At 42.0% G+C, this 19219-nt stretch overlaps 1 protein-coding gene across 1 annotated transcript in view; it reads left to right on the top strand.

Annotated features, from left to right (window-relative positions):
* AGBL4 (AGBL carboxypeptidase 4) overlaps positions 1-19219 on the top strand; it is a 1406728-nt gene that overhangs the window by 1134233 nt on the left and 253276 nt on the right. The window contains exon 8 of the mRNA XM_065409275.1: positions 5282-5396. Within this exon, the coding sequence (XP_065265347.1) occupies positions 5282-5396 (115 nt within the window). The remainder of the gene's footprint in view (positions 1-5281; positions 5397-19219) is intronic.

Raw genomic sequence — 19219 nt, 5'->3', positions numbered from 1 at the left:
GAGGAGAGAGACGAGAGTGTGGCCAGCATTGTTGAAGGCAGCAAGTGGACAAAGAGTAAAAATGGAGAAGTAACTCCAATTTAGTTGGGAGGAGATCTTCGCTAGTAAAGTTTTAGTGAAGCTGGATTAGCAGGCGGGATCAGGCAAAGAAACACCCCTAAATTAATGGAACCATGAAGATGTTGTACACCTGCTAAACTGAGTGCGATTGTATTTATTCTCTTTTTTTCTTTCATTTTCTTCACCGTATTTTCATTTTCTAAAGTTTATTTGGGACCAGTACCAAACGCCCATTGAAGCCAATAGAAAGACTTCCATGGACTTTGGATCAGCCCCTCCGTGTGCCATGTCTGAAATTATATTATGAACTGTTCAGGGTAAAGGCAGTATCTGTAACTGTATATTATTGCAAATAATAATGGAAATGATAATTAATTTCCAGAATGGATCATGTCTGAAATAAAAAGGTCGCATATTTTTATACTTCTTTGTTTCTATAAACTTGGGGGCTATTTTCCACATTTTAATTTGTGTGACTGGGCACATCCATCTTGTTCTCCGTTTTATTGTGAAGTCTTCAAAAAGACAGAATTGAGTTCATCAAGAATTTCCTTGGTCTTTAGCCGCAGAGACATAATTTTTTAAAAAATAATGCTTGCCTTATTTCTTGTTCAATTTGGCTGATTCAAATTGGATCACTTCATGTGATCCAGACTGCAGCTATGGTTCCAAAAATCCAACCAATCTATGGGCAGCACTTTTTTCTTTAATAGCAGACTAATTGGCAGACCAATTAATCTGCTCATCTGTGAAGAGAAAATTTATTGCAATAAGTAGATTCATTTCCAGAAGTCATTCTCTAAGGTAGCAATCCAGTGGCCTTGTTTACTTCATGCCCTGCAACACGATCCAACGCCTCAACAGTAGCACAGGTCAATTAGTGGACAAATTAAGCAATTATTAGCCACTAACAAGGGTGACTGGCATCATTACCCTTCCTGTTTACCACCAAACTGTTATTTTAAGACAAGGACCAACAAATAAATTAGGGCATCTGTTATATTGCTGTGCCTGCCTTGAAGTAAATGATATTAAATGGGTTTTGGCTGCTGCCAAATTTTTAACCTTGGCCTAATGAGATACACTGATATATCTCTTGCTGATTATAGAAACTGTAAAATTTAATTTGTGTTGATTTATTAAAACAAGAACCAAGTTCTGTGAGATGGTATTTATTTGAATAATCCAGCATCAATCTTTTAATTTTAAATATCCTTGGATCATCAAGTTCCTCTAAAAGAAAAGCTCTGCACTAATTCTAGTGATTATTTTTGGTTGCTTACAATAATTTTCTGATGGGGTGTGCATGCATAAATATACATTTTCCATTTGTGTTTTCTCTTGTGCTCCTTGGGGCTATTCTTACTTCCATTTTAGACTTCAGTGTTTTTTGTTTTGTTTTTTTAATTCTTGCCTTATTATTTTTATCACATGACCCACAATAAGGATTTAGAACCTTCCCTAACAGATAATTGCTGAAGCATTTACTCAGCTTCGGGTATCTGTAGTCTCAGAATACGGAAAAGGTAGAGCAAATATCTCAACAGGAGCTTAGTAACTTGGAGGCAGCGTGACCTAGTAGGTAGCCCATCAGACTGGGAGTCAGGAGACCTAGGTTCTACCACAGACCTAAACTGTGACCTTGCCCAAATCACATCATCTTGGTTTCCCCCTCAGCCTTTGTCTGTCTTGTCTATAAAGACTGTAAGCCCTTCACAGCAATCACTGTCTCTTCTTATGTGTTTGTTCAGTGCCTAGCATAATGGGGCCCTGCTTTGGTGGGGACACTATTGTAATATGAATAATAAATAAGAAGAATCCCACTTCAGAATTCATTAGGAGGAAGAGGCTTTGTGGGGTGGCATGTGGCAGGCCTTGAATCAAGAAATGTGCTGTCTAACAGCAAAGAAGAAACTGCTTTGGTTGAAACATTTAGGTATGTGTACACTGCAGTTAGATACCCATGGCCAGCCACTGTCAGCTGGCTTGGGCCAAGGGTCCCTTTGATGATGGTGTAGATGGTCGGGCTCTGGCTATAGCCCGGGCTCTGGCATCCTCCCATCTCACATGGTTCTACAGCCCAGGCTCCAGCCCAAGCGCAAACGCCTACATCACAATTAAGCAGCCACTTAGTCTGAGCCCCACAAGCCCAAGTCAGCTGGCATGGGCCAGCTGCGGGTTTTTAACTGCAGTGTAGACATACCTTATTATCCTTTTCCTGCCAATAAGATCTTGTCATGATTCAGACAAACTATTTGCAGTGCTCTGAATACCTCCCTCTACCTAAGACTTTGGTACAAGAAACCAAGAGTTTCCTGTGTAAATTTAAATCATCAGTGAGATGTCCTTGCCAAGATCTACAAGAGAGACTGCATTAAATAACAGAAACAAAGCAGGAAAAAGCCTGTACCAGCCCTTCAGGGGCAGAGGTTGCCATCAAAGCAGAACTCAGACATATTGGGGCTAGCAGCCAGAACAACTACCAGAATGAAAACAGTAATTGAGGAGAACCCGAGGCATGTGTCTATATAGCCCACTATAGTGTATAGAAATAGGGTAGTAGCCCTTTAAATAGTTGTGAGCCCTCTAGTGGTGCTCACAATGTGCTATGCTCTGGAAGCAGCCAAAAACCAGTCATAGCAGCAGAATGTATGTAACTAGGCATGGTGTGTTTATGTATAACTAGTAAACATGGTTATTTGGGACTTGGCTCTGCCCATTGGATTTCTTTATGTTCTTATCATTCTGTAAAGAGAAAAAGACGTAACACCCACCAAAAAGCAGATGAACATTCAGTTTTCATATTTGCGAGGAGGTAGCTGAAGAAACATCTCATAAACAATATAATTACATGTGTGCTAATCCAGCTCCAAAAATTCAGAATGAGTCTCTCTCCAATTGAGTTAAACAGGATGAAGTTTAACAAAGACAAATGCAAAGTGCTCCACTTAGGAAGGAACAATCAGTTTCACACATACAGAATGGGAAGAGACTGTCTAGGAAGGAGTACGGCAGAAAGGGATCTAGGGGTTATAGTGGACCACAAGCTAAATATGAGTCAACAGTGTGATGCTGTTGCAAAAAAAGCAAACATGATTCTGGGATGTATTAACAGGTGTGTTGTGAGCAAGACACGAGAAGTCATTCTTCCGCTCTACTCTGCTCTGGTTAGGCCTCAGCTGGAGTATTGTGTCCAGTTCTGGGCACCGCATTTCAAGAAAGATGTGGAGAAATTGGAAAGGGTCCAGAGAAGAGCAACAAGAATGATTAAAGGTCTTGAGAACATGACCTATGAAGGAAGGCTGAAAGAATTGGGTTTGTTTAGTTTGGAAAAGAGAAGACTGAGAGGGGACATGATAGCAGTTTTCAGGTATCTAAAAGGGTGTCATAAGGAGGAGGGAGAAAACTTGTTCACCTTAGCCTCTGAGGATAGAACAAGAAGCAATGGGCTTAAACTGCAGCAAGGGAGGTCTAGGTTGGACATTAGGAAAAAGTTCCTAACTGTCAGGGTGGTTAAACACTGGAATAAATTGCCTAGGGAGGTTGTGGAATCTCCATCTCTGGAGATATTTAAGAGTAGGTTAGATTAATGTCTGTCAGGGATGGTCTAGACAGTATTTGGTCCTGCAATGCGGGCAGGGGACTGGACTCGATGACCTCTCGAGGTCCCTTCCAGTCCTAGAATCTATGAATCTATGAATCAATTGGAAAACCTCACTATGGAAAGAGATCCTCTCTCCTTCAAGATCTTCAGAGAAAAAGTCATTAGTTGACCAAAAAATATGGATGTTTAGGGTCAATTATAGACTAATTATCCTAGAATCTAGAAGCCCTGGTTTCTCCAATGTGCCACAACGATGTAGAATTCCCTAACAGTAGCAGCAGTAGTTTAGATCTGCTGGTTTTTAAAGTACAAAATGGATCTTAGTAAATGGGTTGAATTTGGGGGAGGTTTGGTAGATTTTGGCCTCAACTTTAATGTAGATGTTTACCAGTGCTGTGCTTTACAGTTCAACCAAACTACTGTGCCAAGTGCTTTGACATGGTCTGTGGGATTCAAATAACGTAAGTTAATCATACCAGAAAAATAAGAGATGTCAGAAGTTTTAAAAGTAATTTAGTTAGCCCAGGCCATCACTGCTGAAATATTTCCTGCTGTATATTCCCTGGTGCTCTGCCCTGCCCAGTTTTAAAAGACTCACATAATGGGGCCGCCAGTACTTCCCTGGGGAGACTGCATAGTCTAGTAGCTCTCACAATCAGTGAATTTTTTCTAATGATCTGCCTTAATTTTTCTCTGCTTAGCTTCATCCTGTTACAAGAGCTCAGTGATTTGCTTTATTCAGGGGAAATTCAGTAAAAGGTCCTTGCATCACAAGATAGATCTTATGGGAAATAGAAAATAGTCATGACCTATCTCTGGGTGTCTCAAGATTGCAAAGAAACTCAATTTGCCTTCACATTTGTTTGGTGGCAACTATTTTTTATCAGCGTCAACTAAGTGGAGGAAGAAGAGGCAAATCTAAACACAACGCAGCCCTGCTTCCTCCCCCACTGCTAGTGCTGCCAATCTCCTTCAGCGCATTGGAGGAATTGCAGGATGCAGGTGGGAAATGTTCCCTACTCCAACGCCAGCCCTGGGAGAGAGGAGGTGTATCAAAGTGATCTGAGCACAAGATGGGGAGACAGGAACTTCTGAGTTCTAATGCTGGCTCTTCCACTGACTGAGCTTAGGAAAGATACTTAGGGTCTGATTCTCCTCTCCCTTGTGTTGATTTTAAACTGGTGTCACTCTATTGACTTCAGTGGAGTTATTCCTGATTTACACTGGTGTAAGCGAGAGGAAAATCCAGCCTATCATCTCACTTCCTCAATTTCCATGGGCCTGATACTCAGCTGGTGTAAATCCACTGACTTCAATGGGGCTATGCCAATTTACATCCAGTGAGGATCTGGCTTCTTCGTCTGTAAAAGGGGGCTGGAATGAAATACTTATTTACCTCATTGGAGTATAATAAGGATTATTTTGCTAATGTTTGTAAAGCACTTTGAAGATTAAAAGCACTACATGAGTGCCTGCAAAACGTTGGAGGCCAGAGCTCTGTGTTGAACTGAAAGGAATATTAATTTTATTTCAGCTTTCAGAATTGAAACTAAAATCCATGTTGACATTGTAATTTTCTAACACAGAGGATCTTAACATTTTTCTCATTTCTTCCAGGTATAATTGACTTCCTCGTGAGCCAACATCCCATAGCCAAAGTATTGCGAGATCACTTGGTCTTCAAGATAGCTCCAATGCTTAATCCAGATGGGGTATATCTAGGAAACTACAGGTAGAGTATGTCCTATTGAAACTGCAGATCCGAACTTGGCATTGTTTTGCCACTAACTGTGACACAGTTGAGTTTTCTTTATTTCTCATCACTGGAGGTTGTGCAGAAATAAAATATTACATGTGAACTAACAGCTCTCATATGGCCAAACACTATGGTTGGGTCAAAAGTCCTCATACAGGCAAAAGTCTCCCTGAACTCACTTCCCATTGAGCAACTGTATTTAGTGGTAGATTGGCCCTGAGTAAGGCATGCAGGACTATGCCTATGGCTTATTATAGGATATTTGCTCTACAAGTCCCCTTGGATGTCTGAATTAAATTCAGCTAAATCCTCACTAGACCTTAGCCATGTTTTGTAAATGCATTCATTATGCTGTTCATCAGCCTCTATGTAAATGTTTCAGTCAATCACAATTCTCTTCAGCTACCCAGATCATCCATTAAAGTCACAGATTTCTGTCTGTTATTTTACGGTAATAGGTAGTGATACATGGAATGGAATAATCATCCCATCCGATGGTAATTTTGCTTCATTTTAATATTTGAATTAGCACTTTTCCTCCTCCTCTGTTGAAAACATATTCACAAAATCTTTTGTTTTCTCTACAATTATTTGCTCTCAAATGCATTTATTTACAAAATTGATTTGTTGTGGGAGGTAATAATGAAAAGCAGCTGATTAGCTGATGATTTGTTTGTGGGCAATTACATCCATCACACGTATCTTTGGAAGAGAGGCCCCTCAGGGATTTAATGTACTGTATGCAATTTTGCTTATAATGCAGGACTAAATAACACACGCTGCAGCCACAGTACCTTGGGCTGTGATCTAATTAGGTATTTAATTGTTAGGCAGGGTAGGGCCTCATTAGTTCATGGATGGGAGACCTCTGAGGAAGAATCAGTGTATTGCAGAAAATGGTGCTGATGAGTTAGTTCATTATTTTCCACTGTTCATTTCGGCTGTCCTCCTTCAGTTGTCTGCTACCTTCTTAACTCTGACTGCAGGGAACGACATAGGCAATTTCACGTGGGTGAAGTAAAGGTTAGGTATGTTGAGAGTTTTTGGGTGGGCATGGGCTCTTTAGATCCACACTGACATTCCATGGGTTCCCTGCTGCTTTGGAGTAGCTTCAGTTGGTTAGAAGAGACAGAGAGGAACAGAGGTGGGATTATGGGGCTATTTCTTTTATAATGACACTTTGAAATGTTGGCTGTGCCTTCGGTGTACATGCTAATGGTCATACCTCTTAATGGTCCTATGGTCTTGAAATAGTTCCAGGAGCCATGTTATGCTGCTCCTAGGATCTGCAAAGGCAAAACATTTAGAGAACTCCAGTGACTACTAAGTAATCTTCCTTTCCCCACATAAATCTACCTGCCCTGTAGATTTTCCTGCAGGACTATTATTTATACACTGCTATTGAGGTGCATGATGCTTCACAGACATACATCTGGCCCATAATTTGTAGGGTCCTTTGGGATGCCAGGTATTATGAAAGGACATTATAGTTCCATTCATAATTGCTGAGCTGATAGCACATTATCATTTTAGCCTTTCATATTATGCAGAATTTTCAGCTCTCCTGGACTAAAAGGACTGTTAATGAGGTAGCTGGAAAAGCATCTGATCTGTTTGCAATTTTTTACTTTATTTGCAAAAGGCCTAATGTAGCTAATAACTTAAAAATGAGTATAATAAGCAGAATGTTACCTATTATGTTGAGAAGAATACAAAATGCCTGGTAATGTGCATGATTTGTAGTTAGCTAGCGCTGAGCTAGTAATTTACAACAATTTATTTCCTGCTCATGGAAAATCCACAGGCAGATCACGATTTATTTGCTTGAATTTATTGGCTGAATTAAAAAACCAACAAAAAAAACCAACAACCCTCCATGGATTGATCGCTAATATTTGAAATTTCAACTCTGATGCTTACCAGTCATTGGTCAGTCCATCTTGTACTTTTCTCTTCCCTGATTGGATTAGTATCAGAGGGGTAGCCGTGTTAGTCTGAATCTGTAAAAAGCAACAGAGGGTCCTGTGGCACCTTTAAGACTAACAGAAGTATTGGAGCATAAGCTTTCGTGGGTAAAAACCTCACTTCTTCAGATGCAAGGCAAGCTTATGCTCCAATACTTCTGTTAGTCTTAAAGGTGCCCCAGGACCCTCTGTTGCTGATTGGACTAGCACACAAACAGTTCCAGGGAGCAGTTGTGCATATGTGACTGTAGGATTCAGAGATCTGTTGGCTGCGTAAGTTCCACACTGCTGATGCAGGCAGAGTCTTTAGTGTCATGCTCAGCAGTTCTCAGTCGTTTGGATTTTCTTCGCGTTATCTCCCTCTTTCTCAAAGTAGTGGCTGGTGACTCTTCCTCTGGCTCATTGAGGGTTCACATTTGTCGCTATGCCAGCTAGGATAATGAAATGGTTAATTAAACTTCATACTTCAGGTTGTAAATTGATCTCCTGCCTCTGTCAGGGAGTTTTCCCCCCAATACACAGCACTGCATAATTGGCAAGACACATTATGGGAGTGTCTTTGATATCCTCTGAAACATGCAACACAGTGGTCACTATTAAAAGTCAGGTTATGTAAATTAATATTAGTAATTAATTAATTAACAGTTACTGGGTGGTGGTGAAGTCTCCTAGTTATCCTATGATTAGAATAGGAAATAACTAGAGCTGGTCAGGAATTTTTTCACTAAATGTTTCTTTGTTGAAAAATGCTGATTCGTCAAAACCAAAACGTCTGCAAAATTTTGTCAGGAGGATTTCTCAGCTCAAAACATATATGAGAGAGAGAGAGGCAGCAACCATAGAATAGCCAGTTGCCCAGTGATTAGTGCTCTCACCTGGGATATGGGAGATCCAGGTTAAACTCCCTTCTCTGCCTGGTTGAGAGAGAATCAAGCAGAGTGTGGACATTAACCTGGATCTCCCATATCCCAGGTGAGAGCACTAATCATTAGCCTCTAAAATTAGTTTCTCTCTGTTCTGATGCAGATGACGACAAACTCTAAAACCTCAAATATTTTTGCAAAACAAGTTGCTTGTTTTCCAGCCAGCACTAGAAAGAACTGCATATTGATGTAAGACAGGCTGGTAACAGCTGGCTGACTTTTTCATGGTAACCACTATCTGGAAGCAGGATATTGGACCAGCTGGACCTATGATCTGCTCCAGGATAACAGCTACTTTGTTCCAAGCGCTCACTCTCTGAGGTTAGTGCTGTGAGCCAACATAGCAACAGTAATGCCAAAATTGTCTATTGTCTGCAAACTACTGTTAATACTCCAGGGAATGGAGCAAATGTGTTGTGACTCTGTGGGGACTTTCCATTGGTGAAATGTTCATAACCAGCAGCAAGTGAGTTTAATATCAGAGCTATAAAACATTTGCGCTCGGGGCACAGAAACATGCTCTGGGACGGTTGTTTATATGCTCTGTACATTCCGTTTTTTTTTTTTCTGGAACAAATGTTTGTGGACATGAACTTCAAAGGCGTATGTTGTGGAAATTGGGTGTTAAGTGAAACCTAGGTAAGTATTCATGATGGAAGTATGTGTGGTTTACCAAGCAGGGGACAAAAAAGATGATATGTCACCAATCTGACTAACCAGGCTGGTAAGCAACACAGCCCAAAGTTTGAATATTTGAGATCTAACCATAGAGTAAAAGCCAAGATATTTGTTGAATAGATCTGAAAAAAAATATCTTGATCTGCTTGTAACATTACTCCATAAACCCTTAATAGAAAATACATTAACAAGTATAGATATTCTTATAGGTATTGTACATATATATATACCTGGAGATGGTGAAACCACCTCTGCTCACCTTATTTGCAGTGAAGATTCTGACCAATTCATAAGGAATCAGAAGTGTTGCCTTTTCTTATAACGCTTTCCTCATCAGGCATTACCCAAAGCTTTCTCCCTCTCCCCCAGTATATAGGAAGGGCTGAGAAATGAAAATTCTGCTGTTGTCAGTGGGCTACAAGAAACGCATCAGATTCAAAATGCCAAGCAGAATTGCTTAGATACGCATGTTGTGGGATTAGTGAGGAGTAGAGGTGAGGGAAAGTTGAGTTCCCAAAGTGCATAGTTCACCCACCCCTAATATGAATCAAGGTTCTGAATAGATAATTTGGATGGCTTACAATTTGGATATTCGCTATTGTTTGCCAGCGTGCTAACATCACGAACCTTTGCCATAAGAATGCACTTGGGAGGATGAAACTGCCATGTTCAAGTGTTTCTTCCTTCAATCTTTCAGTGAAAAACACATGCCCTATCTTGTTCTTTCACCTCTAATGTATGAACTAATAACAAGAATTCACAGCTCATTGCATCTTCAGGATATGAAGATCCTGCCACAGAACAGGGAGATGGACTAGATTGTTTTCTAGAAGCTTTTTAAAACCAGGATCACCTTTATGTGTAACCCTCTTTATAATTACAGGGGAGGTGGAAACTGTTTAAACAAAAAAAAAGTTTCTATATTAATTACACAATAAAGCCATACATTGAGGTATTTAAAATGGCAGCTCCTTAAAGTGGCGTCTTTTTCTGTTCAAGATGGCGACCTGTCTTCTGATCCCACCTGGATTGAAAGAACCTTTCTGGCAGATTTCTGTGCAGGACGAACATGGCAGAAATGGACGAATTTGATGTGTGGAGAAACCCCTTTCTGTGGAATCTTCCACAATGATGCTAACCTTTTCTTCCTTGTGGGATTAAACTGTCGGACAGTTCTGTAAAACTAAGGAAAAACAGAATGATTAGTCTTATTTGGGGGAGATACACTTCTGCATCTCATTCCTGGCAACAAGATCAAACCCTGATTGAAGACAGATACATTTCCCCTTGTAATGCCCAACCAAACTCTGTTCCCTGGCTCTAAAGCTTCAGTAACATCTAGGTCAGGGAAGGTATTTTTCCTTAACTTCTTCTCTGTGGTTTAGCATCATCATTCATTTAATATATGACACTACCCAGGGACATAGGCCAAGGAAATACAACGGCATGTTCTCAATTTGAAAGTCATGCATCCTGGGGGTTGGCCTGAACTTTCCATATCAAGAACTTGTTCTAAAAGTCAGCATTGTGCAGTTGAATAGTGCAATGTGTTTCTGCGGGTGAAACGACTGTACCACTTCATCTTCACCTTATATTAGTTCCAATCTGTCAACCTCGCCTTCCTGAGATGAGACCCCAGGGCGGCAAGAAAGGGAATATGTTTCTTATTCTGGGCAGGTCTTCAGTGAGGCATCCTAGAGATGCAATGTCAAGACAGGAGAAGAGATGCCTTTTGTGGTCCATGAGTGTACTCTCTGTTCCATGGCATTTATTGTTGCCTTCATTTGATTTGCCGTGACAGTGACACAAATAAGAAAAGTAAAGTCTACGTGTTAATTATAACATGCAGAGCGGTCATGTCTCAGACCTGGATTGCATTTATGGCTTGATTTTGAGACCTGCACTCGTATGCAAGAGTGGAGGGAGAGGGCACCCAGATCTTCTCAAATCCCCTTTTCTCTCCTCCCCCCCTCCCCGGCCTCTTTTAGGTAGCAGGCACAATTCTTTGAAGTCATCACAGCCTCTTCTTGCTAGTGCAACAGAGTCACTAGATGAAAGGTGGTCCTGCCCCCTTCAGACTGGCCAACAGAACTGGTTCACTGAGAGGTGGGTGGCAGAGTCCCCATTGAAGGGGTCCTGCAGCATGGTCTCTCTAGCATGGACCAGGGCTTAAAATACAGTTTAGCCCTTAAGCTTTTTAAATGGCTGTTTCTTGCCACAATGCTTAGGACTGTGTTCTTGGTAGCAGCTTGCCCTTTGGCACTGGAATGTCTGACAGCCCATCCCTAAGGCAGGTCTGGGGTCTGGGCCGGCCAGATTCTGTGTTACTGAGGAGTGAGGGGAAGGACCCCACTGTGGTGCGCTTGGACTTGGTCACATGTTGAATTTATTCTTCAGCCATTCTCAAAACCCCTGGCCACATATGGCATTGTGATCTAAAACAGGCCTCTAAAGAACACACCAGAAAGGGCAGAGAGCTGACTTCTGCACACTTTGCACTTCCATAGCGCCTTCCACAGGAGAACCTGGAAATGCCTTACAAGTCTTTAGTGAATCAAGTTCTGTCCCAGCAGTTCTCTGAGGTCAGTAAGGCCTCAGGGCCAGACGGTGTGGTTTGCACACTGCCCTGAGGATAGTGTTGACAGCTCCACACTATCTTCAGGGCAGTGTGCAAACCACACAGGAGACGCATCAGAAGGGATTGTATCAGAGGCACAAATCATCCCCTGCCAGTTCATTGGGCCCACTCTATGGGCCAGTGTGTGAGAAGAGAAGGGACAGGACCCCAGCTTCTCCACTTCCTTGCCTGTCCCCACACCTGTAGTTGTGGAGTCTCCTTGTGGGCTCCCCTAACATGCCTTCACTAAGGGTATGTCTACACAGCATCTGGGTGGTGTAATTACCAGTATAGGCAGATATACACATGCTAGCTTTGCTCAAACTAGTGCCTAAGAATAATGGTTGCAGTGGCTTGGCCTAGCCGCCTAAGCATAATCCCGCCTGACCTCAAGGTACATACTCGTGTGGCTAGCCCAAGCAATTTCCTGAACCATGATGGCCACACTGGTGTTTTTAGAAGCTAGCGGAGTTAGCGCTTGTATGTCTACCTGAGCTGGGAATTACACCTCCGAGCTGGGAATTACACCTCCCAGCTGATTTTTAAACATAAAGGACAATCACTATCTAGCTCTGAATCGTATAGTTCCCAAAGCCATGAAGTGAGCCTGTGGCTTCGTCGGGAATAGAACTCGGCTTATGTGACTCCCAGTTTTGTCATCTGACTCTGAGGCTTTTCTTAATTTTCTCCCCAATACAGGAGGCTTGGACCATATTTGCAGTTAAAAGTGCACAGGCTCATGTCTTTCACACTCAGCACCGCTGAACAGATACTCAGTGAATCAGACAAAGAGCTTGTCCTCAAGCTGGTCACATTTCTACTGACCCAGGCAGGGGTATTGTCCATGTGAAGAACATCTTCCAATAGAGCCATACTAGTGTCAGTGATCCATCCTAAACCCTGACATTACAAAAAACACCATGTTTGCTGCTGTCGCATTCCCATCCTCCTCTAGTGCTGAATACATTGGGAAAACTCCAAAACAAGTCATAGGAAGATGACAAGAAGTCAAAAACTTGCTGCTGTTTTTTTAAATAGAGAAGGCACTACCCTTAGGTGAGGGATATGCAAGAGAGAAAGTGTGTCAGGGGGAAAAAAACTTCAGTGGAGGTGAGAAACTTTCAGTTCTTTTCCCCCTTCCTTTAATCTCTTCTCTCTGGGCTTTGGGGGAGGACTTTTTCCTCCTTTGCACAGTGGCAATGATCATGAATACTGATAAGATAACACAATGCTTCGGGAAGCTCCAAGCAGTCATTTCCTACATAATTTCTTACGCTACTGAGCACCCTGTTTAAAATGTACCCAGTTAGCCACTGGTGTTTTGGGAAAGGTTTTGGATAGCCAAGTGGGTCAGGGATTCGTTATCGCCCCCACCCAGAAAAGGCACGTTTAGAATGCCTTCGTTGTAATTTAATGATTGCGGTGTGGGAGTAGAGTAGATGATCAAATCGTTTTTTTTCCAGGCCTTTTCGGTGGGTTCTAAAAATAGTTGAGGTTTAATTTCCACTTTCACAGGAAAAAATTGAGGAGACTGCTGATGATAACAATGTAAAAGGGGAGGGTGAGCTTTGATCTGCAAAATATTCTGGTAGAAACCAAGATCAGGCCCATTAATCTTGCCAAATATAATTGTTTCGGGGAAGAAGGGTTTAGGAAAGCTTTAGAAGGACCAAGCCATTTAATTTAATTAATTACCATTAATTTATAAACACTTCTAAACTCCTGTAAAATTACAATGCTTTTTTTAAACATTAAACATAGCACAAAACAAACAAACAAAATGGGGCCTATTTTCCCTTGAAAGATCCACCTGTTTATATGTAAATTTGGGGGTCTATTGTACCATATTGAGAACACTTTCCTAGTGATCTCTTGGGTTTTCCTTTATCATTGTCACCATACTCTGCTAAACAGGAGGCAGTGGGTCTAGATGATAGAACATGGGCCTAAGTTACCAATCTTTAAACTAGAAAACAGAGCTGAAAAATTCGGATCTGGACTCAGATCTAGGGTCATCTCTAATATGTCTCTACAGCAGTCAAAGGATGTAATTACAGCTTGTGTAGACATACCTGAGATAACTGTAATCTAGCTATCTTGGGTCCTGGACCAGCAAAGCTGTGGCAGCATGCACTTCAGTGCTGGCTGTACAAGCCTATGTGGGACCTTGGGCACAGTGAAGCTCTGGGACCCAGCTAGCTAGATTATCCAAGCTGTAATCACACCCTGTGATTACAGTATCAATATTCTCTAATTTGAACAAGGGGAACCCCTTCCATTGCTTGCAAGGATAGTAGTTAGATACACCTGGTGATGCAGGTGGAGTGGGGAGCCTGAGGGAGCAGACATTGTAACTTAGGCCAATTCCATCTTTGGGGGTTTTTACTTGATGGAATCTTTTTTGGTATTCTATTTATCTGAAAACCCAGAAGTAAAAGTTACTGTGGACTGGACATGTCAAGTGGGTTCTAACGGTCAGTTGTCTTGCTGTGAGATATGGCTACCTATACGTGTAATGTCATTTGCGTAATATCCCTGATTATTTTTTCCCTAGCTTGCTAGGGGAAGAAAGGATTTTTTTGTTTCATTTCATCCATGCATATGTAATTCACAGGTTGAACTGAATTGAAAAACAGGGTATCCATCTTAGAATGACAAGATGAAGCTTTCAATAGAGTTTATTTTTCCTAATTAGGTGTTTGTCTTTGTGTATTCTATATAACAGCATATAAGTAAACAATCATGGACCTTTGAATAAATTTATTGGTTTTATTTATGTTTCTGGGCATAAAAAATCTATAATTACCAGGTACAGCCACAGTATAACTGGTATTTAATGACAATTACTTTTTGTTACCATAGAAATGAGTCCAAAGTAGTTACCTATAATTTCTCATTTCCAAACCTCACACATGTTGTATTGCAGTATTACCATAGTAATTGCCTATTAGTCATCATAAAATAAGCAGTTACCCAAAAGATATCAGGATACTGTGAAATTTCTCATCTTCTGCAAAACTTACAGCACATGCTGCTCCTCGTTTTCCTTTAGTTGGATTTTTCCACAAACAAAAGAATGTTGGTGGTACGGAAACCAGAATGGAGTTTGTTTGGATCTCTCAAAACGCACAGAATCACAGAAATCATACATGGAAAACTAAAGAGATCCATCCCCCTGCAAATGCATGATTGTTCCCTACCATAGATTTTATAGGGCTTTGTCCAAATGCGTTATAAAAGACTCAAGCCACATCCCTTGAGAGTCTATTCCACACCTTAATGTGGTAGTCAATTATTTTTTGCCCAGGTCCAAATTTCTTGGTCAAGGTATAGTCAAGATCCAGACTCCAGAGAAATTAATGAAAAAAATAACAATAATGATGATAAAAAGTAAATAAAAAGAGTTCAACGTCTAGTTAAAAAGGATCTGGCAGTTCTGACTTGGCCTGCAGTCTGCCTATTGACTACTCTTGCCTTAATGTGTGTCACTGTCAATTAATTTTTTCTGATACTTGACATAAATTTCTTTTGTCTGATCTCTTTAGTCCCAGTTATAGCTTGGTTTATATGTTGTAATTTCTGAGAGACAGTGTGGCCCAATGGATAGGACACTGGGCTGGGACTCAGAAGACCTAGGCACTATTCCCAGCTTGTCACAGAATAGCAGGGTTGGAAGGAACCTCAGGAGGTCATTTCATCCAACCCCCTGCTCAAAGCAGGATCAATCCCCAACTAAATCCCCAAATGGCCCCCTTGAGGATTGAACTCACAACCCTTGGTTTAGAAAGCCAATGCTCAAACCACTGAGCTATCCCTCCCCCCCCCCCATCATGGGACTGTGGGCAAGTCATTTACTCAATCTATACACAGTGCTTAGCACACTGGGGCCCCCGTCTCAGCTCAGACGTCTAGACACTTCTGGATTGCAAATGGTCAATAGTAACTATGCCCAGGGCTGATGATGGAGGTAGACCATGTAGGTGGCTATTTTGCTGGCTCATTTTTAACAGCAGCTCCAACACAGCCACTCTATCCACATTAGCCAGGGCAAGTTCCCAGAAGATCTGCCTCTTTAAGGGTGACCACCACCAGCTGGATGTAGCTGGGGTTTGGGCCAGGAGCTGCTTCATTAATGGAAGGGGCAAAGCAAGCAGCTAGAAAACTGCCATAACGGGGCAGCGGGAGATTCACCTACTTGGGCATAGCCAGTTCTATACCACTCATTCCCGGCACACACCACCCAACACAGGTTTGGAGGGGGCATGGCTGGACCCGCCTTTGCCCACCCAATTCAGATCCAACACCGAACACAATTTAGGAATGTTACATGTTTTGATCCTGGCTGCCTGTGAATTTTAGAACTCATGCAATATACAGGACTGACAGCCCTGGAGAACAAAGTCCATGATGGATCCATGTTCACGGACCCAGTACATTATGGGCAGCGGCAATAGAGAGAGCGTTGGTAGAGATGAAAGGGGGTGTTTTGTTTGCCCCCTATTCCTGCACATGGCTGGTAGAATAGCCATTCCCTCCTTGCTTGGATTTCCCGCCCCCCCCTCCCCCCAGTGCTGCTTTTATTGCTCGTTAACTGTTGTGATCTTAAGACAGTTTCAGTGGTTGAGGTTTTGCTCACCATTACTTAAAAAAAAGTCCTTGTAAAATGGTTGTTATCCTTTATCTTAAAACAAATAGCAGCTTGCGAAAGGGTTCCCATCTACTGCCTTTGAAAATGCTCTTTATATTGATGTGGTAACTGCTCATTTAAACCATATTACAGCTCCTGAGTATTTTTCAGTTGCTATTGATGTGACAAATTCTCTTGCACAGAGGACTGCACTAATCAATAGAGTCGGCATATGTGCTTTAATAACAAAACCGCATGCCTCGGGGTCTCCGTTGAATCTGAATCTTTTAGGAGCATTAAATAAAGCTGTATTTATTTTGCTTTTGGTGCAAAAATGCCTAATTTAATCCGAGTTGTTGCAAAGGCTGGAAAATAGCGTTATGGTAACAATATTGCATGTGACTAATGTTTAGCTAGTGTCAATGCCACTATTCTGTTGTAAGTGCTGCCTTCTCCTTTTAGTTAGATTGATCTGGAGCTACAGAGTGGCCTTTTATTTTTAGAGGAGCTGGGAGAGGAGTCATAATGAGAAATATTGAAATCATGGCTCCTTTTATATCTGCTATTATTCTGCCAAGAATGAGGCCTGATCTCCTTAAAGAGACAGGGCTATTTATTTTCCATTTAAATAGCACCATTCATGATTATTGCCTTAGAGCCATTAGGATAAGCAGCCATCTCGGGAGTCCCAGCCAACTGAATTGAAGTTTTGTACTTAAGCTTCATTTATGCACTTAGGCTCCCACATCAGCTCTTTATCTACGTTTTAAAAATGTCTTTTAAAATGTGTTTGTGACTGTAATTAGCGATGGTTAATTCCTAGACTCCGGGATTTTATTCCTGACACTGCCAATGACTCACTGCGTGACTCCAGGCAACTTGCTTAAGATCGCTGTGCTTCTGTTTCCCCACCTGTAATTTAGGGATAATAATTACATACCTGCATAGCTAAAATTAGCTGGGAAGCTAGAAATATTAGCACTTGTAAAATGCTTTGAGATCCTCAGCTGCAAAGTGCTTCATGAGTATTACTGTTTAGCCAAATGTTGTCCTTAAATACTGGCATGATATCAATGAGGTGGTGTGGGTGTACCCAAAAAGTAGAATTTGGTTTTTAAATCTTGCAGGTGAGGAAAGGGTGAAACATGCTGAGTTGATCTCTGAACAAATGTTGAAATAAACTGAGCTCTCTTGTTATAGCAGCAGTTGCCAGACTATGATCCATGGCATTTGTTAAGAGCGGATGCAAAGATCTGCATAGAGGAAGTCATTTGCAATACACCACAAGTTTAGTTCCCCTAGAAATCACAGGAACTGTGCTACATATTCTTGGATGCCTTCTGCTGGCACTTTATCTATTAACTAACTAGTTACATATGTACAGATATAGACCACTCCTGTAACAGCGTTCTTGTTGGTGGTCCACCGACAGCTGGCTGGTTTCATGATAGTGGCTCCGCCTCCTTATTTCAAGCTGTTACTTTCCACTGAAAGTAGCTAAAATATATATCCAGTGATTACTAATCTTACTTTTCCAAGTGAACTGTTGCAGCATTTGACACAGGGATGTTATCCAGTCACGCTTGTATGACTATAGCACCCTCGTGGCCAAGATGGAGTCTGTTCTGCAGGCAGATCTGACCTAGAAAAGGCGCACGCAGGAACACATTAGGAAAACTCCTTTCCACCCTAGGGGCATGTGTTCCGACCCCTTCCCCCCCAGAGTAAATACACACACACACACACACACACACACACACACACACACACACACACACACACACACACACACAAATAGTACAATGAAGGTAGGAAAGGGAAATATTTATTTACAGAGGGATGAATGGAGAAAATCAATGGGGGGGAAAGATGGAGGGAGCAGTAAAACAGGGTTACATCCAACACAAGGCCCAGTGGTATCACAATATGAAGGGGCAGATACCGAGTAAGGCATCTAACTCTGAGTTCAGGAATCCTGGGTAGAGTTCCAGTCCGGCAGTGGGTTTCAAGTGTTCCTGGTCTTCTTTGGTGCCAGTAAACTTTCCCCGACAAACCCCTCTGGTGCCCTCTTCTGACAACCTTCCCACTCAGCTAGCTACAGCCTCTCTCCTTACTCCCAACGCAAGGTCACAAGCCCCATACTGGGCAACAGTGATACTGAGTCCTGCTCCGGTTTGTCCTCCTCAGGTGATTCCTTCCTGATACTGTGCTCCTCCTAGGGCATCCCCAGTCAGCCACTCTGCCCTCCTAGGCTTCCGTCTGGTTGTTGGATGCTTCACTACGTGAGGGCCCGTTCACTGTAGGCCTCTTGTCTGGAGCTGCAGACACCCACACCTTATCACCCTCTCCCTCTCCATTGCCCTGGAATAGTCAGCTCTTCCTCCGCCTCAGGACAAGGTTTTAAAGGAGCCTTGCTCTCTAAACCCAAATGGGTTACACTTGGAAAGAAGGGGGTCTACATGATAGCAACTGGAGAGGGAAGCATCCATGGGACAATTAGTGTAATGATCTGTGGCCTGCACTGAGGAAATTCCCTGAGCTCATGAAATTATAGGGCTAGATTTTCCCCAAAGACTTTTTGTAGAAATAATTGCATTGTCTATGAATCCTGTTCATGAGATTTCTGATTACTAATGGCCCAATTCCTGTGAAGTGTTCAGCGCGTCTCGTAAAATGTCATACAATTCAACTCCTAGTGACTTCAGGAGCACATGCATTGACCCCCAAGACACTGAGTGTGCATTACTCTTCAAAGTCATTATATTCTCTTTGTCTTTTTCCCCTGCTGTCCTGACCACCCCCTGTTGGTCCCTCCTTGTGATACTCTTACCTTCGCATTGATTGCAACTCTGTGCGACAAAGATGGCTTATCTAACCCCTGGAAAATTTGTCTATGAAGCACTGGTTTTGGATGGTGTTGATCTGCTCTTTTGGGATCTGCACCACACCCTGTTCTGGCTGCTGGCCCATGAGGCATGGCTGGGACTGCC

Source organism: Emys orbicularis, chromosome 8 (assembly GCF_028017835.1).
Source record: "Emys orbicularis isolate rEmyOrb1 chromosome 8, rEmyOrb1.hap1, whole genome shotgun sequence".
Taxonomy (NCBI): domain Eukaryota; kingdom Metazoa; phylum Chordata; order Testudines; family Emydidae; genus Emys; species Emys orbicularis.
This window is presented reverse-complemented; position numbering and strand designations above follow the sequence as displayed.